The sequence below is a fragment of the Xenopus tropicalis genome, chromosome 1, assembly GCF_000004195.4.
Source record: "Xenopus tropicalis strain Nigerian chromosome 1, UCB_Xtro_10.0, whole genome shotgun sequence".
In the NCBI taxonomy this organism is placed as follows: domain Eukaryota; kingdom Metazoa; phylum Chordata; class Amphibia; order Anura; family Pipidae; genus Xenopus; species Xenopus tropicalis.
This window is the reverse complement of record NC_030677.2, coordinates 205,251,844-205,274,947: the sequence shown is the minus strand read 5'-3', so window position 1 is coordinate 205,274,947 and position 23,104 is coordinate 205,251,844. Positions and strand designations below refer to the sequence as shown.

Sequence of the window (23,104 nt, the reverse complement as noted above, 5' to 3'; positions counted from 1 at the left end):
TCAGAAAAATACATAGAAGGCAAAAATCTAAGGGGGGTGAAAAGTATTAGCCCATCACCAAAGAGACATCAGAATTAGCAAGAGACTCACGGTGGGTCAAACTGAATGCCCCTCCACAGACCCTTCCACCTTGCTTCATCCATCCTTTGTCTCTCCAAAGAGCGTATCTTCCCGAGCTCACCCAGTACCATATCCACCACCACTGGACCGGGGAGGACTTCACGCCTGAGAGAAACCTTGCACCGTGCGTTCCAGGTGTAAAAGCGGACAACAGAGCTGACTAAGAAAAGAGTGCCCAAATCATACCCCCTGTGTCGCTTGAATGCCCCATAGGCCCACTCCTGGTAATTACAACCAGAGAGGCAAGGAATGCCCAAGGCAGCAGAGACTTGTTTGTAAACATCTATGTTAAAGGGGCACTGAAGCAAGAAGTGGTCCATTGTTTCCACTTCCCCAGAGCATTCCTCTCGTGGGCAGTCACGGTCATCAGTGAGTCTGTACTTCAGATTCCCATTAACATAGAGCTTCCCGTGGAAGGAGCGCCAGACGACATCCCTGAGCTTCGGGGGAACCTTTGGGGAATTGACTAAAGAGAGCCCTGATCTCAACACCTCGTCTGGACAGTCTTTCAGGGACAGTGATGCATGAAAGTAGGAACCCAAGACTCTCCTATCGATGTCCCTTCTTGGAGAAGCCCTGATCTCCCCAACAGACACACACCACCGCCTCATCACCTTCAGACTCACGGCAACATAAGGCGGGAGAGGGGCATGAGGAGCACGCACGCTCTTTACCAAGCCGCCTCTCATCCAACACTCAAGAAAAGGAAGGGCCCAAACTCTGAAGATCTCCACCCACAAAGGAGGCTTCTCCAAGAGGAGGTTGTTATAGTTGTACTTAATAAAGGTGTTCACGAAGAACACAACGGGGTTCACCATACCGAGACCCCCCTCCTTCCTTTGTAGGTAGGTAATATTCCTTTTGATGAGGTTTGTCTTATTCCCCCATAACAGTTGGAAGAAGAGACCTTTGATCTTAACGTAGAAAGCGTCTGGCAAAAGGCACACATGGCTGAGATACAAAAAGATTGGAATCAGGTAGGTTTTGATAAGATCCACCCTTTCTCTGAGGGTAAATTTCAACCCTTTCCACCGGTTCACCAGAACAGATGCGGTTTCCAACTTGCCCTCCCAAATTTGCTTGGCATAATCGCCATGGCCAAATTCGATACCAAGAATTTTAATTTTGGGCTGGGCCACTGGGAAGACATCCGGAAGATCGAAGGCAGGATCTCCCTTCCCCATCCAGAAAGTTTCACACTTATTCTGATTAATCAAGGACCCAGAGGCCCTTGAGTAGTCCCTTAGCACCCGTGCCACAGTCTCTGCCTCCTCCCCACTAGACACGACTACTGTGACATCGTCTGCATAAGCGGAGACCTTCAGGGCCCTCCCGGGAGACAGAGGAACCCCTGCTAATGCATCGCACTCTATCCGCCTTATGAGGGGATCAATGGCAAATACATAAAGCAAAGGGCTCAAAGGACAGCCCTGTCGGACCCCAGAAGAAACCCCAAAGCTCTCCCCGGACCAACCATTCACAAGTGGGAAACTCTCGGCCCCTTTATACAAAATCTTTAGCCAATTAACAAATTTACCCGGAAGACCGTACCTGTCAAGGAGCAACCAGAGATACTCGTGGTTTACCCTATCAAAAGCCTTTGACTGATCCAAAGTCAGCAGATACTTACCCCACTCGCAGATCCTGCACCGCTCTAGGACCTCCCGGATGCCAAGGACAGCGGAAAACGTGCTGCGGCCCTTCACTGTGCAGTGCTGAGAGGGGGAAAGAAGCCTTTCTGCAAAAGGAAAAAGGCGGTTGAACATGACCTTTGCCAGAATCTTTCGGTCTGTATTGAGAAGAGCGATGGGGCGCCAGTTCTCAACCTTAGACTGGTCCAAACCCTTGGAGAGGAGAATAAGAGCTGAGTGTCTCATAGAGGGAGGGAGTAGGCCCTCTTCCAGGGTGCTATTGAATACCTCTGTGAGACGAGGGGCCAGGACATCAACAAACTGTTTATAAAATTCGGCTGTTAAACCGTCAGGCCCTGGAGATTTTTTGAGGCCTAAGCCTTCAATTGCCTTCCTGACCTCCTCAACTCCAATCTCACACTCCAATTCATCAAAAGAAATATTCTCATCTTGCAGAATAGGGGTCTCTTCCAGAAAGGAAGACATGCTGGCCCGGGAGAGCCCCTGCCCCTTCAGGAGTTCAGCATAGTAGTTCTTAACAACTCTGAGAATACCAGGGACCGAAGTCTCTAGCACCCCAGCCTCGTTTTGCAAGCCGTGTATGGACTTGCGGGAAAACACTTCCCGGCAGTTTTGGTAAGGGTCGGGCGAGTGGTGCTTCCCATAGTCCCTCTCCAAAACCAGGGAAGAGTACCTGTCATACTGATACTCCTTCATGAGGGCATGGACCCTGGCAACTTCCCCACCTTGGGCCCCATCAGACACCAGTCTGTCTAACTTTCTCCTGAGAGATTGGTAGGCACGATCTTTATCAATTTGTATCTTGTTTGCTAGGCCTCGAAAGAGTCCTGCTGCCCTCTTTTTGACCATCTCCCACCACTCCGCCTTAGTGTTGCACAGATCTAATAAGGATTCCTGAGCCTGAAAGAACTCCCTGAAGGACTGATTTACACACTCCTCCCCCAGGAGGGCCGAATTCAGGCGCCAAAGACCCCTTCCCCTCTGAGGGGACTCTGAAACATTCAAGGACACACTCACCATACAGTGATCGGAGAACTCCACGGCTGTCACCTCAGGAGGAGACACTATGAAGTCCTGTTTAACAAAAAACCTGTCTATCCTACTTCTACATGTTCCTCTATAAAAAGTGAAACCCGTGCGGTCAGGGAAGTGGCGAATGTGCACATCCTCTAGGCCGGCCTGACTAACTATGCTATTCAGGTAAATGCTATCATAGCCCAGCCGACCTGCGGCACCTCCCCTATCCATAGGCCTAGTCACGGTGTTAAAGTCACCGCCAAAAATTATCGGCCGGGCTGTAAAAAGAAAGGGCTTAATCCTGCTAAACAGGTCCCTCCTCGCCTTTAGGGTCTGAGGACCGTACACATTAATAAGGCGAAGATTCTGCCCATTCAGCAGGACGTCTAAGACCATACATCTGCCCATCTCTACCTCAATCACCCGTTTGACTGTTACCTTACTGGTCTTAAAAAGGACCGCCACTCCGCTGTACGTCTCGGCCGCAAGAGACCAGTAAGAAGGACCGTGCACCCATTCCTTCTTGGCCCTATGGAGCACCTGAAGATTGCATAACCTGGTCTCTTGCAAAAATAAAATGTCTGCCTCAACTCGGGAGAGAAAAAAAAAGGCCGTGTCTCTTGCACCTACAGACTTAACGCTCGCGACATTAATGGTCACGACGCGTATCGGAGGGGGAACAGCCATTTACAGGGTGATTAAGATGAGGAGGTTTCCACCCTCCTTTTTACCTTCCTATCATCGTCAGAGCATTCCCTCTTTGCAGAGAGACCAGATGGAAGCTTTTCAGCTTCAGCCGGACTTATGTCCTCAAATTCCGAAGAGGAAGAGTTGGCGTTATCAGACCGTGCCAGCTCCCTGTTTAGCTCCTCCTCCTCCTCCAACTCTGCCCTCTCCCCCCAAGATAAAGGAGCAAATCTATTTACGGATAAAGGAAAGGGATCAGCCCCCTCCTTTGCATGGGCACCTTCTGCCCTTTCCTCTTTCTTTCTGTGATTCCCCCCACTCGAGTTGGTAGCCTTTTGTTTGGCCAAGGTGGCTTTCTGGGGTTCGCCTACTTTAACCCAATCCCCCAATGTGTTGTTAGCCACACTAGGCCGCTCAGAAGGGGGGGTCTCCTGAACTACCCTTTGGGACATTAGTGACCGTCCACTAGGTTGTCCTCTCCCCCTTCCCCGTGTTGCCCTAACGGATGTGAAGGACTGCGGGGCCTGGGAAGACTGCAGGGCCCGGGAAGACTGTGGGGCCTGGGAAGACTGCAGGGCCCGGGAAGACTGTGGGGCCTGGGAAGACTGCAGGGCCCGGGAAGACTGTGGGGCCTGGGAAGACTGCGGGGCCCGGGAAGGCTGGGGGCCCTGGGGAGGCTGGGGGCCCTGGGAAGGCTGAGATGAATTATGGGGGATGAACGGGGGGTCAGGATCAGGCACAGGCTGAGTTTCCCCAACCACCTGACCCCGTGTGGCCTCGGACTCCAGCACCCCCATTTCCTTGCGGTATTCCTCATCAATGCTTTGCCACGACATAGGACAGGAACCGTACGCATGGCCGAGCTCTCCGCACAAGTTGCACCGGATACTTTTGGGACAGTGCTTTGCCACATGACCTACCCCAAGGCACATGGCGCATTTCAGTACATCGCAACTAATACTGAAATGCCTGGTGGAGCCGCACTTCCAACATTCCCTGGGCTGCCCGGGATAAAAGCAGCAGACTAAATCCCGGCCAATGTATGCGGAGCTGGGGATGTGCTGGGTGACGTTGCCTACAGTGCGTAGGCGCACCTTAGCCTGCCAGCCCCCCGTCCATATCCCCCTGTACCCAAAGTCCCTCTCCAGCTCCCCTATCACATCCCCATACCTTCTCAGCCAGATCTTAAGGTCTGCAGGGGGGATGGACTCGTTCTCTATGAGAATGGTGACCTTGCAGACCCCAGGCCTAGACACGGGCACTGCCCGAAACCCCTCCCACATCCCTGCAGCATCCCTAAACTTTTCCCAGAACTCGTCCAACTCCTGGGGCCTCATGAAGCTGATGGTATAATCTTTGAAAACTTTGTTATGCACAAAACAATAAATATCATTTGCAGTGAAGCCCATATCACAGATCTTATCAATGACAATATTTCCCTCAGGCAAGGGACCCTCCCCCTCCCACTGCAACCGCACCACATTCCTGCGCCTCCCCGAGTCTGCGGGGTAGATCCTCCCACGTCGGGGGTAATTCCCCACTGCAGGTTTGTCACCCACACGCGCCCCACTCACTGCCACCTTCGCCACATTCACACTGCCAGGCACTTTAGCCTTGCCACGGACAATATTAGCAAAACTTTGGCCACTCACTCCCGCCACCTCATTCGCTGCACTCACACCCGTCGCTGTGGCATTAACTGCACCAGTTGGGTCATTCACCCCTGCACCCACAGCACTCGTACCTGCACCCACAGCACTTGTACCTGCACCCACAGCACTTGTACCCGCACCCACAGCACTCGTACCTGCACCCACAGCTCTTGTACCTGCACCCACAGCTCTTGTACCTGCACCCACAGCTCTTGTACCTGCACCCACAGCACTCGTTCCTGCACCCACAGCACTTGTACCCACAGCACTCATACCTGCACCCACAGCACTTGTATCTGCACCCACATTCACCTCTTGCACAACAGCATTTGACCCTTGCACAATTGGACCCGAGCCCCCCAACACTTTCCCCCCACACACATTTACACCCACAGAATTCACATTCCCAGTGCACTCACCAGCCTCAGGCAGTCGCTCACCGATCCCCTCACTGCAGTCACGCCCACGCACACTTGCACCATTGGAAATGGCAGCAGTTGGAATTGCTGAACTACAAGAGTCCGCTGCAGAGTCTTTTGCAGCCGCCTTCTTCCTGCCAGATTTAGGGGCAGCCTTGGTCTTCTTCTTGTTTCCCTTTCGCTGTTCCTCCTGCTGCTCAGCGACTGCAGCTTTGCCTTCATGGTTCCGCTCCGAGTTGTTCCCATCACAACTGGCTTTTTCCTGGTCTGGGAGAGACACAGTAGTGGATGTAATGGCCTCTGGCTGCTGTGAGATGTCACCCTCAGGGCCCGCTTGTTGTTCTGCACCGATGTTTGCAGCAGTGTGGCAAACTGACTCCCTTTCAGCCATGTTCTGCGCCGGCTGCCCTGCATTCCTCCCAGATGGCAGATTCTCACTGTTCCCTGCTGCAGCCACATTGGCATTTGCTTTTTGTGCCCAACTGGCCAACGCAGCAGGGGCTGACTGCACCCCAACATCCTCAGCTGACTGAGGGGCAGCCTGGGAGACACCCATAGACATAGGCTGATTTTGGGGTGAGGGCAGGACAGGGAAATCAGATTCTGTGTAGACAAAGCTACTTACTTCCAGCTGCTGTTTCTTTTCCTTTGCTTTCACCTTTTCCTTGGGGTCAATATCTTCAATTTCTTCCATAGAAAAGACCATTTTTTGCGGCCTCAGGGAGCAAGGAGACTCCGCCTGCCTGATCTCCCTTAGGAGGCCCGGTGTACCTGAGGGGGTACCAGTGGGGGTACCAGTAGGAGTGCCAGTGGGGGTCCCAGGGCTCTTTGGAACTGGCCGGTTTGGCTGGAGGGCCCCAGAGCTTTCAGGCTCCTCATCGCTGGACACCTCAGTAATGGCTCTGCTTCTCAGCGATGCCCTGTATTTTTCCTCCTGGCGTCTCTGCTCCATCTCCCGGAACCGCTCGGCATTATCAAACGATTCCTTTACCGCACCGATTCCCTTGCCAAGGAAGTCCAGCTCCCGCTCCAGAGTGCGCTGCTTGTCACACAGGGCAGCAATTTCTACCTTCTTGCGGGGCCGGGCCAGGCTGTAGGCCTTAGCGCACTCATACCTCTTGGTTTTTATTAGAGATTTCAGTGACACAAGCTCAGCCCTTTTCTCCTTAAACTTTAGTATTCCTTTAGCCAGATTTTCCTGGAATCCCGGTTCATGCGGCAGCATATCAGGGTTAAACCCCGCAACTTGCACTGGGGACTCCGCTTGGGGCCCCTCAGAAACTCCTCCTTCTGCAGAAGCACCCCGAGGCCTAGGTGACTCAGATGAGGCCTGGGGCTTTCCTGGATCAGCATCCCTGGGCGCACCACACCCTCCAGGGCTGCAATTGCTCATGATTGAGCTCAACGAGCACCACACAAACTGCGATCAGCACCCAGCAGCACACACGGTCAGGTGAGCACTAGTGGGCGGTTCCTGCTGAATTGTGCTTAGTACAGGGGAATCCCTATGCTGCCATAGTTTTATGGTATCTCTCTGTAGAGGCTATGAGCAAACTTAGGGGGCTGTTCCTGCTGAATTGTGCTTAGTACAGGGGAATCCCTATGCTGCCATAGTTTTATGGTATCTCTCTGTAGAGGCTATGAGCAAACTTAGGGGGCTGTTCCTGCTGAATTGTGCTTAGTACAGGGGAATCCCTATGTGCCATAGTTTTATGGTATCTCTCTGTACAGGCTATGAGCAAACTTAGGGGGCTGTTCCTGCTGAATTGTGCTTAGTACAGGGGAATCCCTATGCTGCCATAGTTTTATGGTATCTCTCTGTACAGGCTATGAGCAAACTTAGGACCTTGTTTGCCCTTGCCTTATCTGCAAAGACTCTTCTCCATTATGGATTTGCCTAGTGCAGTCCCATTAAGGGTATACGGGGCTCGCATATTTTTACATCCCAGGTGCATGACCTTACATTTATCCACATTAAATCTCATCTGCCACTTAGCCGCCCAGATTGCCAGTTGGTCAAGATCCTGCTGCAGGGATGTCACATCCTGGATAGAATTGACTGGTCTGCAGAGTTTTGTGCCATCTGCAAACACTGATACATTACTCATAATACCCTCCCCTAAGTCATTTATGAACAAGTTAAATAAAAGTGGACCCAGTACAGAACCCTGAGGGACCCCACTGAGAACCTTATTCCAAGTAGAGAATGTACCATTAACAATCCCCCTCTGTACCCGATCCTGGAACCAGTTTCTGAACCATTTGCAAACGACTTCATTAAGACCAATAGACCTTAGTTTAGAAAGCAGTCGTTTGTGGGGAACGGTATCAAATGCTTTTGTGAAATCCAAATAGATCACATCTAAAGCCCCCCCACTGCCCAGCTACTTACTCACCTTATAATAAAAAGCAAATAAATTGGTCTGACATGACCTGCCCTTCATAAAGCCATGCTGATTACTACCCATAATGCCATTCTCCAGTACATAATTTTGAATGTGATCCCTTAACAAATCACAGATCAAAAAACTTGCCCACCACAGATGTCAGACTTACTGGCCTGTCACTTACTACCAGGCTGAGAACTCAATCCCATATTAAATATAGGAATTACATCAGCTTTCCTCCAATCAATAGGTACCATACCAGATAAAAGTGAGTCTGAGAATATCAGGAACAGAGGCCATCTGACCCTAGCTCTCTCAGTGCCCGACAGTGTATCCCATCTGGCCCTTGTGCCTTGTTTACATTAATTTTAAGTAACCCTTTATGTACCATATCCTGTCTAGACTGACTAGAGTGAGCTGAGCCAACGGTGCAGCTATTGGGTGGGCCTTGGAAATCTGGCTCCACTGAAGAAACAAAACAAATTAGCACATTTGCCTTTTCTGTATCAGTGATAACCATATTGTTACCATAATTCAATGGAGCCACACTCTCAACCCGCATTAGTATACTGTAAAAAATTTTTGGGGTTAGTCTTCACCTCTGCTGCAATGCGCTCCTCGTTTTCTATCTTTGCCTTCTGGATTGCTGTTTTACAACACTTATTATAGTGTTTATATTCATTAAATGCAGCTACTGTCGTAACCATAAAATAACCAAACTTGTAATGTTGTTTTGTGTAATTGGTCCTTGTTTTCTTGTCGCAGCTTCTGGAGCAGCATAAAGCCGCCATCATCCAGAAACACTGGCGCGGATGGAGGGCACGCAAACTGTTTAGCAAATTCCGCAGTGCCGCTGTCGTTATTCAGTGTTACTTCCGCCGCATGAAAGCCCGACGGGAGCTCAAACAGTTGAAGATCGAAGCCCGAACAGCAGAGCATTTTAAGAAGCTCAGTGTGGGCATGGAGAACAAGGTGGTTCAGCTGCAGAGAAAGCTTGATGAGCAGGTAAGCATGCTGTCACCATGTTCTGTTGTAACCTTGGGCTCACTTGCACTGAAAATACAGTTGTATGCCTTGTTTGTCTCAGACTTTCATTTGGGAGATGACTGATCCTGTAAGATTTTGTGGTTTTAATTGTATTGCAGCTACCATATTGCTTTCATCAGTGGTACCCCATAACGACCACTAGAGGTGCTGTAGCCATTACTGTTCCAATGTATACAACATATATTGGATAATGTACTCGCTATGGTAATTTCTAAAGATATTTGTAAGTATTGTATTATAAGTCACCAGATAGTTACATGTATGTATGTATGTATGTATGTATGTCTTTATTTATAAAGTGCTACTTATGTACCCAGCGCTGTACAGTAGAATACATTAATACAAACAGGGGGTTAGTAAGATAATAATAGATAAATACAAAGTACAACAATAAATACAAGATACAGTTGCAATAAGTTAAGAGTCAAAGACACAAGAGTATGGAGGTCCCTGCCCCGTAGAGCTTACAATCTTTACATGACTATAGTCATGTAACACCAAGGGTAAGTTACGGTCTCTGTTCCCCTTCACTTTCATTCCCTCTTTCTTACATAGTTACATAGGGTTGAAAAAAGACCAGAGTCCATCAAGTTCAACCCTTCCAAGTAAACCCAGCACCCACAAACCTATACTGACCTATCTATACATGGAAATTGTTTCCATTTCCTTAACTTCCATTCCACAACCTGTTTACTTTTCATTTCCATTTCCCTCTGCCACCAGTTACTAAGAAGCCCATTTATCAAGATTCTCATTTTTGTGGTTTTAGAGGTTTTAAAAACCACGTCTAAGGGCTCTGGCACACGGGGAGATTAGTCGCCCGCAACAAATCTCCCTTGTCACGGGTGACTAATCTCCCCGAACTACCATCCCACCGGCGAAAATGTAAGTCACCGGTGGGATGGCACACGCTGCGCAGGCGATTTCGGCAAATCGCCGATGTTGCCTCGCGAGGCATTTCTTACATTTTTGCTGGTGGGATGGCAATCCGGGGAGATTAGTCACCCGCAAACAGGGAGATTTGTCACGGACGACTAATCTCCCCGTGTGCCAGAGCCCTAAGGGGAGTGTTTTGGGGAGCTTGTGTAGAACAGGGATTAGGAGCTCTGTTTGCTGCCCAAGCCTTTTCTTGTGTTCCTTAGAAGATGGTATGGTCAGTCATTATGCCCAGAGAGAGAAGCAATTAATCATTGGGCATTTACTCTACATTACGACACATTCCAGTTGTTATATTTTTCAGCCTTTGACTTTTGTTAAAGGGGTTGTTCACCTTTAAATTAACTTTTGTTATGATGTAGACAATGATATTCTGAGATAATTTGCAATTGGTTTTGATTTTTGATTTTTTTTGTGTTTTTTCAATTATTTAGCTTTTTGTTCAGCAGAGTTTTAGTCACTATCTGGTTGCTAGGGTCTTGTTTACTTACAACCAGGCAGTGGTTTAAATGAGAGTCTGGAATATGAATAGAAGAGGGTCTGAGTAGAAATATAAGTAATCAAATGTAGAGAACAAAGCAATAGATTTTGTCTGCCGGGGTCAGTGACCCCCATCTGTAAGCTGGGAAGATGTAAACGTGGAAGGCAAATCATTTGAAAATTATAAATAATGAAGGCCAATTGCAAAGTTGCTAGGAATAGGACTTTCTGTAACAGTTCACGTAAAGGTGAACCACCTCCTTACATACAAAGCACCACAATTCTTTAGGGATCATTACTGTTATAGGGCCGCTGAACCCCTGGGCTGTGAAATAAGCTCACTATATATAATACAGCATTTCTAGCTGTGTTCCTATTTTGGCTTTAGTTTTCCTTTAATGCTCGTTACATACGGACAGAATGATTAAGAAGTAACAAAGAAACCTTTAGAAAAGAAACTACCTGGAAAAATGATTCATTATTCACTTATAAATACCCAGTACCGGGACTAAACAATAAATTACGGCTGCCGTAAGCGCAGCTGTGCCGAGCAGTTATGATATCGCTGTCACGGGGGAATTGTTTGGAGCTTTCCTGCTATATACACGTGGCCTATCTCTGCTTTGTCTTTGGGTTATTTTTAACCTATTGAAAACACAAGTCATGTCTGACTTGTCTCACACCCTGGCTTTGTAACACCGTATTGGCAGAACATATAATACTAGCAGAGTGGCCTCTCTCGGGTTATTAGTGTGACTGGAGAATGGAGTAGAGGACAGAGTCCCAAGGTAAAAGAAGTCTGTTGCTGTATTCTGTTATATTTTGGCTTGTTCGGACTCCTTAGCATTCAGAAGACCAGAAGTGATGGTGCTTGTAGGTGGGGTTCATAAGTGACATTTGGCCACCCACACACAGGGCCAAATCTGGTTGATCCAACCAGCTCATCATATACTGTGGCCTACGGTGACCCCTTGGACAAGGACCTCATCACTGTATCCTCATACAACAGGATTTTCCTGCTGATTTTTCAGACTGATATGTGGATGATTTTTGGACAGATATTGGTCAGATATGGGCCCCATACACAAGCCAGCAGGCTGGCCACTCGGTCTTGAGGCCTCTCTGTGGCCACCTTAACAGGATTTGACTGAAATGTTCTTTTTTTGTTTTGATTTCTTTTTGTTTTTGCTGATAATGTTACTTGCAGTTGGATTCATTGTTTTGTCACTCTTGGACAGGAGTCAACACAACAATAGCTTTGGTATGTTCCAGCCTCCTTATAAAGAGGGGTTTCATTAAGTCTAATTAGATTGAACTGAATTAGTTATGTTTGCCCGTTGGCTTTTTACTCTGAGTTATTTGTTGTTTATGAAGCTTTGAGAATGCCATAATGTTTTGGTCATTCCGAAAGTTTATTTGTACCTGCTATATAAATATATATAACATCATTTATCTGCAAGTTCTGCTGGGAGTTGGTTTCCCATAAGCAGGGCTATAACTGCTCTTATGCTGCTGTATATCACTGAAAGTTAATTGGATCATAGATGAGGAAAAAGACAAATAGACTGCATATAAGATTGACTAGATTTCAACTGAACCTCAGTCAAATAAAAAGTCAGTTGTTGTAATGACCATTTTTCTTTTCCGCACAGAACAAAGAGCAGAAAGACCTGAAGGAGCAACTGGTATCTGCTACTTCAACTCATGCTGTCGAGGTTGAGAAACTTCAGAAGGAACTCGAGAAGCAGAGACAGGCTCAGCAGGATGAGAACCAACTCACCAGCTTGCAGCAGGAACTGGAGGCTCTGAGAGAGGAACTGGCCAAAGCGTATAGTGAGAAGAAGGTTGTAGAAGACACTCTTATGAATGAGAAAGAGCAACTGCTGCAGGTTTGTACAGAGAGTGATAGACTGAAAATAGTGCATTATATGGGATCAACAATCTGTACAAATCCTAGAAAACTAGTTAAAAGCTTATACAGAAGAAGACTATGTTTTTGATGTAGATGGCAAATACTGACAGATCCCCCTGTGCTGCTTTCCATTTATCCAGAAAATATTAACTTTTGGGAGAAGGATGAGTATAGGTTTGGTGGGGGAATGGGTGCACTCTGCTGGCAGTAGACTGTGTCTTCTAAGGCACACCACAGAATCTGGCATACAGGGCCTGCTCTTATAATAATTAAATAAAGACCTTGTCAAATGGTATAGAACAGTGCTGTCCAACTTCTGTCGTACCGGCCTACATGGTGGAGGGCCGATAATGGAAGCCAGTTTTGACCACTCCCCCTTTTTAAACCACACCCACTTGAAACCACATAACCATACCCATATTAATGGTGGTAGTAAAGCAAAAACCTGCCATACTCTGCCTGCCCTACCCTGCCTGTGTGTGCCATACTCTGCCTCCCCTATGCTGCCTGTGTGTGCCATACTCTGCCTCCCCTATGCTGCCTGTGTGTGCCATACTATGCCTGCACTATGCTGCCTGTGTGTGCCATACTCTGCCTCCCCTATGCTGCCTGTGTGTGCCATACTATGCCTGCACTATGCTGCCTGTGAGTGCCATACTCTACCTGCCCTATGCTGCCTATGTGTGCCATACTCTGCCTGCCCTATGCTGCCTGTGTGTGCCATACTCTGCCTGCCCTATGCTGCCTGTGTGTGCCATACTCTACCTGCCCTATGCTGCCTGTGTGTGCCATATTCTGCCTGCCCTATGCTACCTGTGTGTGCCATACTCTGCCTGCCCTATGCTGCCTGTGTGGGCCATACTTTGCCTGTCCTATGCTGCCTGTGTGTGCCATACCCTCCCTGCCCTATTCTGCCTGTGTGTGTCATACTCTGCCTGCCCTACCCTGGCTGTGTGTGCCATACTCTGCCTGCCCTACCCTGCTTGTGTGTGCCATACTCTGCCTGCCCTACATGTGTGTGCCATACTCTGCCTGCCCTACTTTGCCTGTGTGTGCCATACTCTGCCTGCCCTACCCTGCCTGTGTGTGCCATACTCTGCCTGCCCTACCTGTGTGTGCCATACTCTGCCTGCCCTATGCTGCCTGTGTGTGCCATACCTTCCCTGCTCTAGGCTGCCTATGTGCCATACTCTTTCTGTCCTATGCTTCCTGTGTGCCATACTCTGCCTGCCCTACCCTGCCTGTGTGTGCCATACTCTACCTGCCCTACCCTGCCTGTGTGTGCCATACCCCCCCTGCCCAATGCTGCCTGTGTGTGCCATACTCTGCCTGCCCTACCCTGCCTGTGTGTGCCATACTCTGCCTGCCCTACCCTGCCTGTGTGTGCCATACTCTACCTGCCCTAACCTGCCTGAATATGTGCCATACCCTCCCTGCCCTACCCTGCCTGTGCCATACTCTGCCTGCCCTACCCTGCCTGTGTGTGCCATACTCTGCCTGTGTGTGCCATACTCTGCCTGCCCTATGCTGCCTGTGTGTGCCATACTCTGCCTGCCCTAATCTGCCTGTGTGTATGGAGTCTTTGTCAAGGGGATGCAGGAATTTAACCATTAAGCCAAGTTAGTTGCTATAAGCACTTTCTGAAAAGTGTAGGTTCTTAACCAGAGAAAAAGATGCCTTACCAGACACGTCAGATAGGTATAAACCACACCTCTAAAGATCTTTTGTACTAGTTGAGAGTAAATACCGTAGTGATGTTTCATTCATTATGGTGTTATGCTACGTCAGTGAGCTAAAAAAGCTTTTGAAGGTGAAGTTGTACAGTGCAAGTAACAAATATGCATTGGCTCCATGGATATGTAATGATACTGCTCTCTTGGTTACCTGCAGAGTTATACATTTCTTCCACAATCTATGACCTCACAGTATAAATAATAAACCTCTTACTATTATGTACATTAATATTCTTTATTTATATAAAAGGAAAGTTCACTTCAAAATTAACTAAATTAACTGGGTGTGTTTGCCAAAGTCTGAAAAAAAGACTTTAAAAAAGTACATGTGTTTTTTTGGCCTGAAAATTGCTTTTTCCTTTGCATGTTTATTTTTTGGTTTAATTATTGAATTCATTTTCTAGTTTGAATTAAATTATTTAGCAATGGCTGCTGCTCACTGTCCAGCTGTCTGTTTCTCTCTGTAGCGCGTCTCAGAGCTGGAAGAGGAGAATACTAACTTGAAAGAAGAAAAAGAAGAACTCAGTAATAAAATCATTCTACGATCTGAAGGTGAGCAAGAAATAGAAAGTTACCTTTCCCAAAACTCGGTCTATGCTATTTGATTGGTTAATGGATGCTTAATATCATAAAAGGCCTATGATGTCTGACTGTTGCTGTGCTTTAGTCAAAACTTTCCTATCCACTGCTGATAATGTTATGAATTATATTATTATGACAGCCTTTTTGACTAGTGTCAGACTAGGGTGTCACCTCAACGGTCCACTATCCCAGCCATGGAGGCCCCTACATCATTTATGACTGCCACCTACACACCACAAACTGATCCCATAGCACAGGGATCCGCAACCTTTTATACCCCTGAGCCACATTCAAGTGGAAAAAGTGTTGGGAAGCAACACAAGCATGAAAAAGGTTCCTGGGGTGCCAATGAGAGCTATAATTGGCTATTTGTTAGTCCCTATGTGGACTGGCAGCCTACAGAAGGCTCTGTTTGGCATTATACTTGGTTTTTATGCCTCCAAAACTCTAACCAGAAATTCAAAAATGATGTCGCCAAGGGAGCGGATCTTCTCCCAATATCCCCCACCTACGGGTGGGGGATATCGGGAGAATCCAGGCTAATTCGATCTCGGCCCCAGGGCCAAACGATCGAATTATAATGACGGGTATAGGCAAAGTCGGTTCGGGGACCGCATCACGGGCCGATTAGCTGCCGAATCAGGCTAAGAGACCAATATTGGCAGCTAGAATTGGCCCGTGGATGGGCACCTTAACCTATAGCATGTAGCTCTGACCAGTCTACTAGGACTTGGCAGTGTCCTTTTAACAGTAATAGCTTTGATTGAGTCTGTAGAGACTTGGTATTTTCCCTTTAATATATGTGCTAGACAACATTCCCGAGCAATAAAAAAAATAACATTGCTATTGTTGTGTTAATTCCCCTTTATCCCCATAGTTATTATGCTATATGTTTTCCCCTTGTTCAGATGAATTTACCCAGAGTACAATTAAGGAGAACCTGGAGATCAAGAAAGATCTTGAGGAGGAAAGGTCCCGGCACCAGAATTTGGTAAAGGAATATACAAGGTTGGAGCAGAGATATGACAATCTGAAGGAGGAGGTGAACATTATTAAGGTAAATAACTGAATGTTATCGGCTCTGCTGTCTGTATAGTTATTATTGTGGTGTATTAATAAAGCAGCAGCTTCCAAAAAACATGACATAGGGCATTATTTTTGGCATTTACGGGAGTAATTTACAAACGCACCCTAAATGGATGTGTAAAAGCGCATATTTCCCAATTTTCTGTTCTGTCTTAACTGCAAAGATACAACATTGTATGTATAACTTTATATAGTGCTACAGGTATAGGACTCGTTATCCAGAATGCTCGGGACCAAGGGTATTCTGGATAAGGGGTCTTTCTGTAATTTGGATCTTCATACCTTAAGTCTAGTAAAAAAAACAATAAAACATTAATTAAACCCAACAGGATTGTTTTGTCTCCAATAAGGGATTATATCTTAGTTGGGATCAAGTACAGGTACTGTTTTATTATTACAGAGAAAAGGGAATCATTTAACCATTAAATAAACCCAATAGGGCTGTTCTGCCCCCAATAAGGGGTAATTATATCTTAGTTGGGATCAAGTACAGGTACTGTTTTATTATTACAGAGAAAAGGGAATCATTTAACCATTAAATAAACCCAATAGGGCTGTTCTGCCCCCAATAAGGGGTAATTATATCTTAGTTGGGATCAAGTACAGGTACTGTTTTATTATTACAGAGAAAAGGGAATAATTTAACCATGAAATAAACCCAATAGGGCTGTTCTGCCCCAATAAGGGGTAATTATATCTTAGTTGGGATCAAGTACAGGTACTGTTTTATTATTACAGAGAAAAGGGAATCATTTAACCATGAAATAAACCCAATAGGGCTGTTCTGCCCCCAATAAGGGGTAATTATATCTTAGTTGGGATCAAGTACAGGTACTGTTTTATTATTACAGAGAAAAGGGAATCATTTACCCATGAAATAAACCCAATAGGGCTGTTCTGCCCCCAATAAGGGGTAATTATATCTTAGTTGGGATCAAGTACAGGTACTGTTTTATTATTACAGAGAAAAAGGAAACCATTTTTAAAAATGTGAATTATTTAATTAAAAAGGAGTCTATGGGAGATGGGCTTTCCGTAATTCGGAACTTTCTGAATAATAGGTTTCTGGATAAGGGGTCCAATACCTGTACATAAAACACAAACTCTTTTTTCCCAAATGTACTTCTACACCTTGGTAACAGTTTCCATTAGACTCTTTAAATGTAAAAATAATTTAGCAATTGTTTAACTTGTATACCACAATAAAATGAATCTTGTGTAATATTTCTGTACTCTTTCTGTATCAGCAACAAATGCCGGGGCACAGGAGGAATCCGTCCAACCAGAGCAGCTTGGAATCTGACTCTAATTACCCTTCCATATCTACCTCTGAGATTGGGGACACAGAGGATACCATTAAGGAGGTGGAGGTAATGCTGGAATATTTTGTATCTGACTTATACATTGAGAAAAATCTATGCCAGCAGTTGGATGGCAGCGGGTTGTAGGAAGTTGCAGTACAACAACAACAGAAGGGTCATGGGTGGGACATCCCCATTATGTATGTTGCAGATAGCTATTACTAGTCATCGTAATGCGTTCTTTGTTCTTTTTATTTGCACATTAACCTACAAAGGCACCCTCAGATCAGACACTGGCAATAGGCAGTGGGTATAACTAATCACTCCATTTCCTTCTTGAGATTTAATTGCTGAATTGTGTTGGTGGGTTTTGCAACCACTTATACTGATACGTCACAGTCTTGCATGGAGACAATGCAGAAGTAAACAGGGTGATGCCGCTTCATCATGGCACTACCCCTCACTGCCAGATTGGCATTGCCATGGAACACAATATACATTACTCATCTGTTCTCTGTAGTGCATAACAGATGGGTTATTTACAAAAATATAATCATAAAAACCATAGACCAGCCCTTTCAATAAAAACGGATAAATATGAACTTATTGAATTCCTGATGATTCTGCAGGAGGCCGGGCTGGAAAAGGCTGCCATGGACATGTCTCTGTTCCTGAAGCTGCAGAAGAGAGTGAGGGAGCTTGAGCTGGAGAGGAAGAAGCTGCAGAGCCAACTGGACAAAAAAGAGCAGCAAGAAAATAAAAAATCCCAGGTAAGTGGAGCCTCCCCCTTTTATTGACTGGAGCTTGAAACAGGACAACAAATGATTGCTGGGACTGCAGAGAAAATAAATTAGATAAAATAATAATAATAATAATTTTAAATGATAAAATTCAGCCACCTCACCAAATGAGCACTGATTATGATCCAGGTAGCAGCATATTGACCTGTGTATGGGACCAGAACCATAGCCTTTCCAATAGGTATCTAATAGGGTCTTACTCAAGCATCTGCTCAGCTGGGACTTTCTGGAAATATTTGCTTGTTTAGTGATCTTGTTTAGAATGGATTTACCTGTGTTTGGTCAGGATAATTGTCTGATTTGTGCTAAAACATGAACCAGTGTTTGACTAGGTCTTCTAGGGTTCTCTGGCAGAGAACCTGATATCCAGAGCCCCGCAAAGCGCCGAAAAAGACTTGCGAGTCTTTTTCGGCGATTTCCTGAAATCGCCCCGCCGCGTCTGCCATCCCGCCGGTGACTTACATGTTTGCCGGTGGGATGGCAGGGGTAGGCAACTTGGGGAGATTAGTCGCCCGCGAACAGGGAGTTTTGCCGCGGGCGACTAATCTCCCCGTGTGCCAGAGCCCTTATAGGCTTATGTTAGGAATAAGAAAGGGCAAATGGGAATTTTCCCAGATTGGGGCCCACTAGGGTCTGGGCCTACCAGGAAATCTGTACCCAGGCAGGCTAGTCAGGCCCAGAGCAAGAATGTAGACCTGAGACTTATTGATTTTTTTGACAAATCCCACAAGTTATTAAGGTGGCCATACATGAACTATTGGAAGAGAAGCTCCTCTTTAATTCTTCATCTATGCAACATGCACTAGTGGCGGTTAAAATTTCAAACCTGCCTGATTCCCAAACTAACCAATATCCATTTTACATTAATATTGGTCAGGATCAGCAGGTCAGCATACACACCCAGATTGTCCATCCATTTGCTCCCCCCTCATGCCAGACAACTGGATCTCTGCCAAGACCTCATATAAATGCCAAGAGAAGGTGTCAGCTGACTGTTTTGGTGCTAATAACCTGGTCAGACCAATCTTCTCTTATACTCAGGGTTGGACTGGAGTGTGCAGTGCCCACCAGGGCTACTGCCCCAGGGGCCTGCAGGTGCCCCTGCCAGTCACGCCCCCACCCCCAGGGACCCCCACTGAGCCTCCCTTACCCCCCACAGGGGCCCCCACCTGGCGTCCTCCCCTGAGCACATATAAGTTTAACGTGTCAGGGAAGGAGCGGTTAGCCGGGGGAGTGCCAGCAAGGGTTGGGTCTGGCCCGCGGGAGCCCACTGGGTTTTTTTTCCCAGTGTCCCGGTGGCCCAGTCCGACCCTGCTAATTCTGGAATTTAGAACCATTCATTAATGCCCAGATAGGCTATATGCAGCATTCTTATAGCTTGGTACAGACAGGAGGTTCATGCACTTACAAGTAGTCAAATTGGTTGATACTTTCAGAAATTACATAAATAACCAAACTTGGTCTTAGGGGCTGGGCACCCCCAATTTCACATGTGTAGCTGGTCCCTTGGGACCCCCAAATTGCATTTTTCAATCATAAGTTGCGATGTATGGACCTGAATATACCTGGTCCCCCCACATGAACCCTTTTTTAAGGACAGTGTTGCAATGAACATAATACTTACCTATTCTATTGTTCTGTTCCCCGTCACTCAGGTTATAGACACGACCAATGAGGTGATTGCTGACCGCGACACTGATATCGCCTACAACAATCTGAAGGTAATCCTCTATATCAGCGGTTCTCAACCTGTGAGTCAGACCCCTTTGGGAGTCGAAGGAGCCTTCCACAGGGGTCGCCTAAGACCATCGGAAAACACATATTTCCAATGGTGTTAGGAATAATTTTATGGTTAGGGGTCACCACAACATGAGGAACTGTATTAAAGGGTCACGGCATTAGGAAGGTTGAGAACCACTGGTCTATATCCAGTTGTGCATTGATGCCTTTCCACTCTAAGCTAAATAGAAAAGGCATCAAGCAACTTCCATCTATTTTCTTTTACACTATCCTTTCTCTGTAAATCTGCTTTACAGTAGTTGGGCAGCAAAAGTTTTCCTTAGGCAGAAGAAGAGGGAGTAGAATACTGTGTGCACAGAACATTCTTCATCTGCAGATTTGCATTTATACCTGGATGTGGGAGCTGCTGTTTTGGCTGAGAATTTCTGCAGAGAAAGCATTTATTCAAGGCAAGGAGGCAGCAGCCTCCGCTCATAGTGATAAATGTTCAGTGGTTTTAAAGTTCTTTGTAAATTTAATTGCAGTGTTAGTGAGTACAGGCAAAGACAGAGATCCCACCCAGGCTGCTGATCAGGCTCGGACTGGCAATCTGTGGCTTCTGGCAAATGCCTGAGGAGCGGCTGTAAGATGCCATATAGACAGTCAGTATTTAGTGGGCCTATTTTGGATCCCAATCCAGACCTTTTGCTGATTATGATCCCACCTAGACAGAACAGGTAGCACATATTTGTTAGCTAATAAGCTTAGGCCACCGGTTCCTACCCGCTCAAGGATGTTTCTCAGCCGGACACTTTCTTAAATGCGGGTTATTATTTAGGAGGCAGCAATAAAAAAAAGTCAGCAGCCTCTGATCCTTCCTCTCTCCTAATTTCCTGAAGGTCAGAGAGATTCTTAGCAGCTGAATAGGCATCAAAAAAAAGAACTGCAATATCTGCAGGCCGGGGAATTCCTGGGCTCTTAATGAAAGCGCCTAATAATGCCCCCTGAGACTGGGCTAAAGCTGCTTTTATCCGTGTTCTCTCCTGAAATGTTCTAACGACAGTGGAAATACCTTCGGTAAAAACATTAGCGCTGCAGGGCTGGCGGTGGCGGCTGAAAGCAATAACGCTTATCCGCGTGATGTTGAAACGAGTGGCCGAGATTATTAGCAGGGACAGCTCAGTTATCAGTATAAATGAGTGCACTTTGCATCAGCAGCTCTGAAGCTAATGGCATATTAACGGTCCAGTAACGTCAGTTAAAGAAAATGCTCTAAATTTGTCTTTGCTATTCTGACAAATTTTCCTATTCTGCCCGATATTACCAAACGCATAGGTGGTCAAATCACATAACAGTCAGTTCATTTACTGACCGGAAATAATTGTTGTCTGATTTGATCACCTATGCACTGGGCTAAATCAGATTGTTTGGCATCCAGGCCAGCGATTGGATCATAATCAAGGCTATGCTGACAAATTGGGAGAGGACCAACACATACTACTTCTACTTTAAAGAAATATTTTATTTTTGCATATACAGGTATAGGACCCATTATCCAGAATTCTCGGGACCAAGGGTATTCCGGATAAGGGGTCTTTCCATAATTTGGAACTCCATACCTTAAGTCAGGGATCCCCAACCTTTTATACCCGTGAGCCACATTCAAATGTAAAAAGACTTGGGGAGCAACACAAGCATAAAACATGTTCCTGGGGTGCCAAATAAGGGCTATTATTGGCTATTTGATAGACCCTATATGGACTGGCAGCCTACATAAAGTTCAGTTTGGCAGTACATCTGGTTTTTATGCAACCAAAACTTGCCTCCAAGCCATGAATTCAAAAATAAACACCTGCTTTGAGGCCACTGGGAGCAACATCCAAGGGGTTGGAGAGCAACATGTTGCCCCCGAGCCACTGGTTGGGGACCACTGCCTTAAGTCTACTAAAAAATCAATAAAACATTAATAAAACCCAATTGGATTGCATCCAATAAGGATTATTTATATCTTAGTTGGGATCAATTACAAGGTTCTGTTTTATTACTACAGAGAAAAGGGAATCATTTAACCATTAAATAAACCCAATAGGACTGTTCTGCCCCCAATAAGGGGTAATTATATCTTAGTTGGGATCAAGTACAGGTACTGTTTTATTATTACAGAGAAAAGGGAATCATTTAACCATTAAATAAACCCAATAGGGCTGTTCTGCCCCAATAAGGGGTAATTATATCTTAGTTGGGATCAAGTACAGGTACTGTTTTATTATTACAGAGAAAAGGGAATCATTTAACCATGAAATAAACCCAATAGGGCTGTTCTGCCCCCAATAAGGGGTAATTATATCTTAGTTGGGATCAAGTACAGGTACTGTTTTATTATTACAGAGAAAAGGGAATCATTTAACCATTAAATAAACCCAATAGGGCTGTTCTGCCCCCAATAAGGGGTAATTATATCTTAGTTGGGATCAAGTACAGGTACTGTTTTATTATTACAGAGAAAAGGGAATCATTTAACCATTAAATAAACCCAATAGGGCTGTTCTGCCCCAATAAGGGGTAATTATATCTTAGTTGGGATCAAGTACAGGTACTGTTTTATTATTACAGAGAAAAGGGAATCATTTAAACATGAAATAAACCCAATAGGGCTGTTCTGCCCCCAATAAGGGGTAATTATATCTTAGTTGGGATCAAGTACAGGTACTGTTTTATTATTACAGAGAAAAGGGAATCATTTAACCATTAAATAAACCCAATAGGGCTGTTCTGCCCCCAATAAGGGGTAATTATATCTTAGTTGGGATCAAGTACAGGTACTGTTTTATTACAGAGAAAAAGGAAATCAGTTTTAAAACTGACAGATATTTTGATTTGTTGGACAGTGCTTTCCTTCTCCAATGAAACAGCTGAAATGTGGCAAAGCAGGGAAGGCTCCCACTTTAGGGATTATGAACAAAGTTGCAGGTCAATCTAGTATAAATAAATCTAAAGCAACTGGACTTGTTTAGTAATCATTGAAGACGTTTCACTACTCATCCGAGCAGCTTCTTCAAAGCTGCTCGGATGAGTAGTGAAACGTCTTCAATGATTACTAAACAAGTCCAGTTGCTTTAGATTTATTTATACTAGATATACCATGACCTGGATGAATGAAAATCTTCATAGTCTGCAGTTGCAGGTCCCTAATTTACATTTGCTCTAATATGGCAGCGGCAAGAACTTGAGTCTGAAAACAAGAAGCTGAAAAATGACTTGAATGAGATGAGGAAGACGATAGCAGATGGAGCAGTAGATGGTTCGAGTGAAGAGGCCAGAATTGCTATGTTACTCAACCAACTGAAGTCGGCCCACGAGGAGCTGGATGTGCGGAAGGAAGAAGTTCTTATGCTCAGAACCCAGATTGTAAAGGCAGCTCAGCAAAAAGAATCAGAGAGGATTATGGTCAGTATTTTATGCTCTTTTCCTACTCAATGGAAGTTCCAGATGGGTGTTTTTTTATTTTAAGTTCACTTAAATAATTCAGCCATTTCTTTGGGTTTAATACTATTGTCAATGGGACTGTAGCCAA

At 45.7% G+C, this 23,104-nt stretch overlaps 1 protein-coding gene across 2 annotated transcripts in view; it reads left to right on the top strand.

Moving 5' to 3' along the window:
- Positions 1–23,104, top strand: part of myo5b (myosin VB) — a 127,034-nt gene that overhangs the window by 91,903 nt on the left and 12,027 nt on the right. For both annotated transcript variants that reach the window (XM_031894925.1, XM_031894924.1), the window contains exons 21-28: positions 8,700–8,939; positions 12,050–12,286; positions 14,510–14,594; positions 15,533–15,681; positions 16,958–17,080; positions 17,641–17,781; positions 19,467–19,532; positions 22,747–22,977. In XM_031894925.1, coding sequence (XP_031750785.1) covers positions 8,700–8,939; positions 12,050–12,286; positions 14,510–14,594; positions 15,533–15,681; positions 16,958–17,080; positions 17,641–17,781; positions 19,467–19,532; positions 22,747–22,977 — 1,272 coding nt within the window. The remainder of the gene's footprint in view (positions 1–8,699; positions 8,940–12,049; positions 12,287–14,509; positions 14,595–15,532; positions 15,682–16,957; positions 17,081–17,640; positions 17,782–19,466; positions 19,533–22,746; positions 22,978–23,104) is intronic.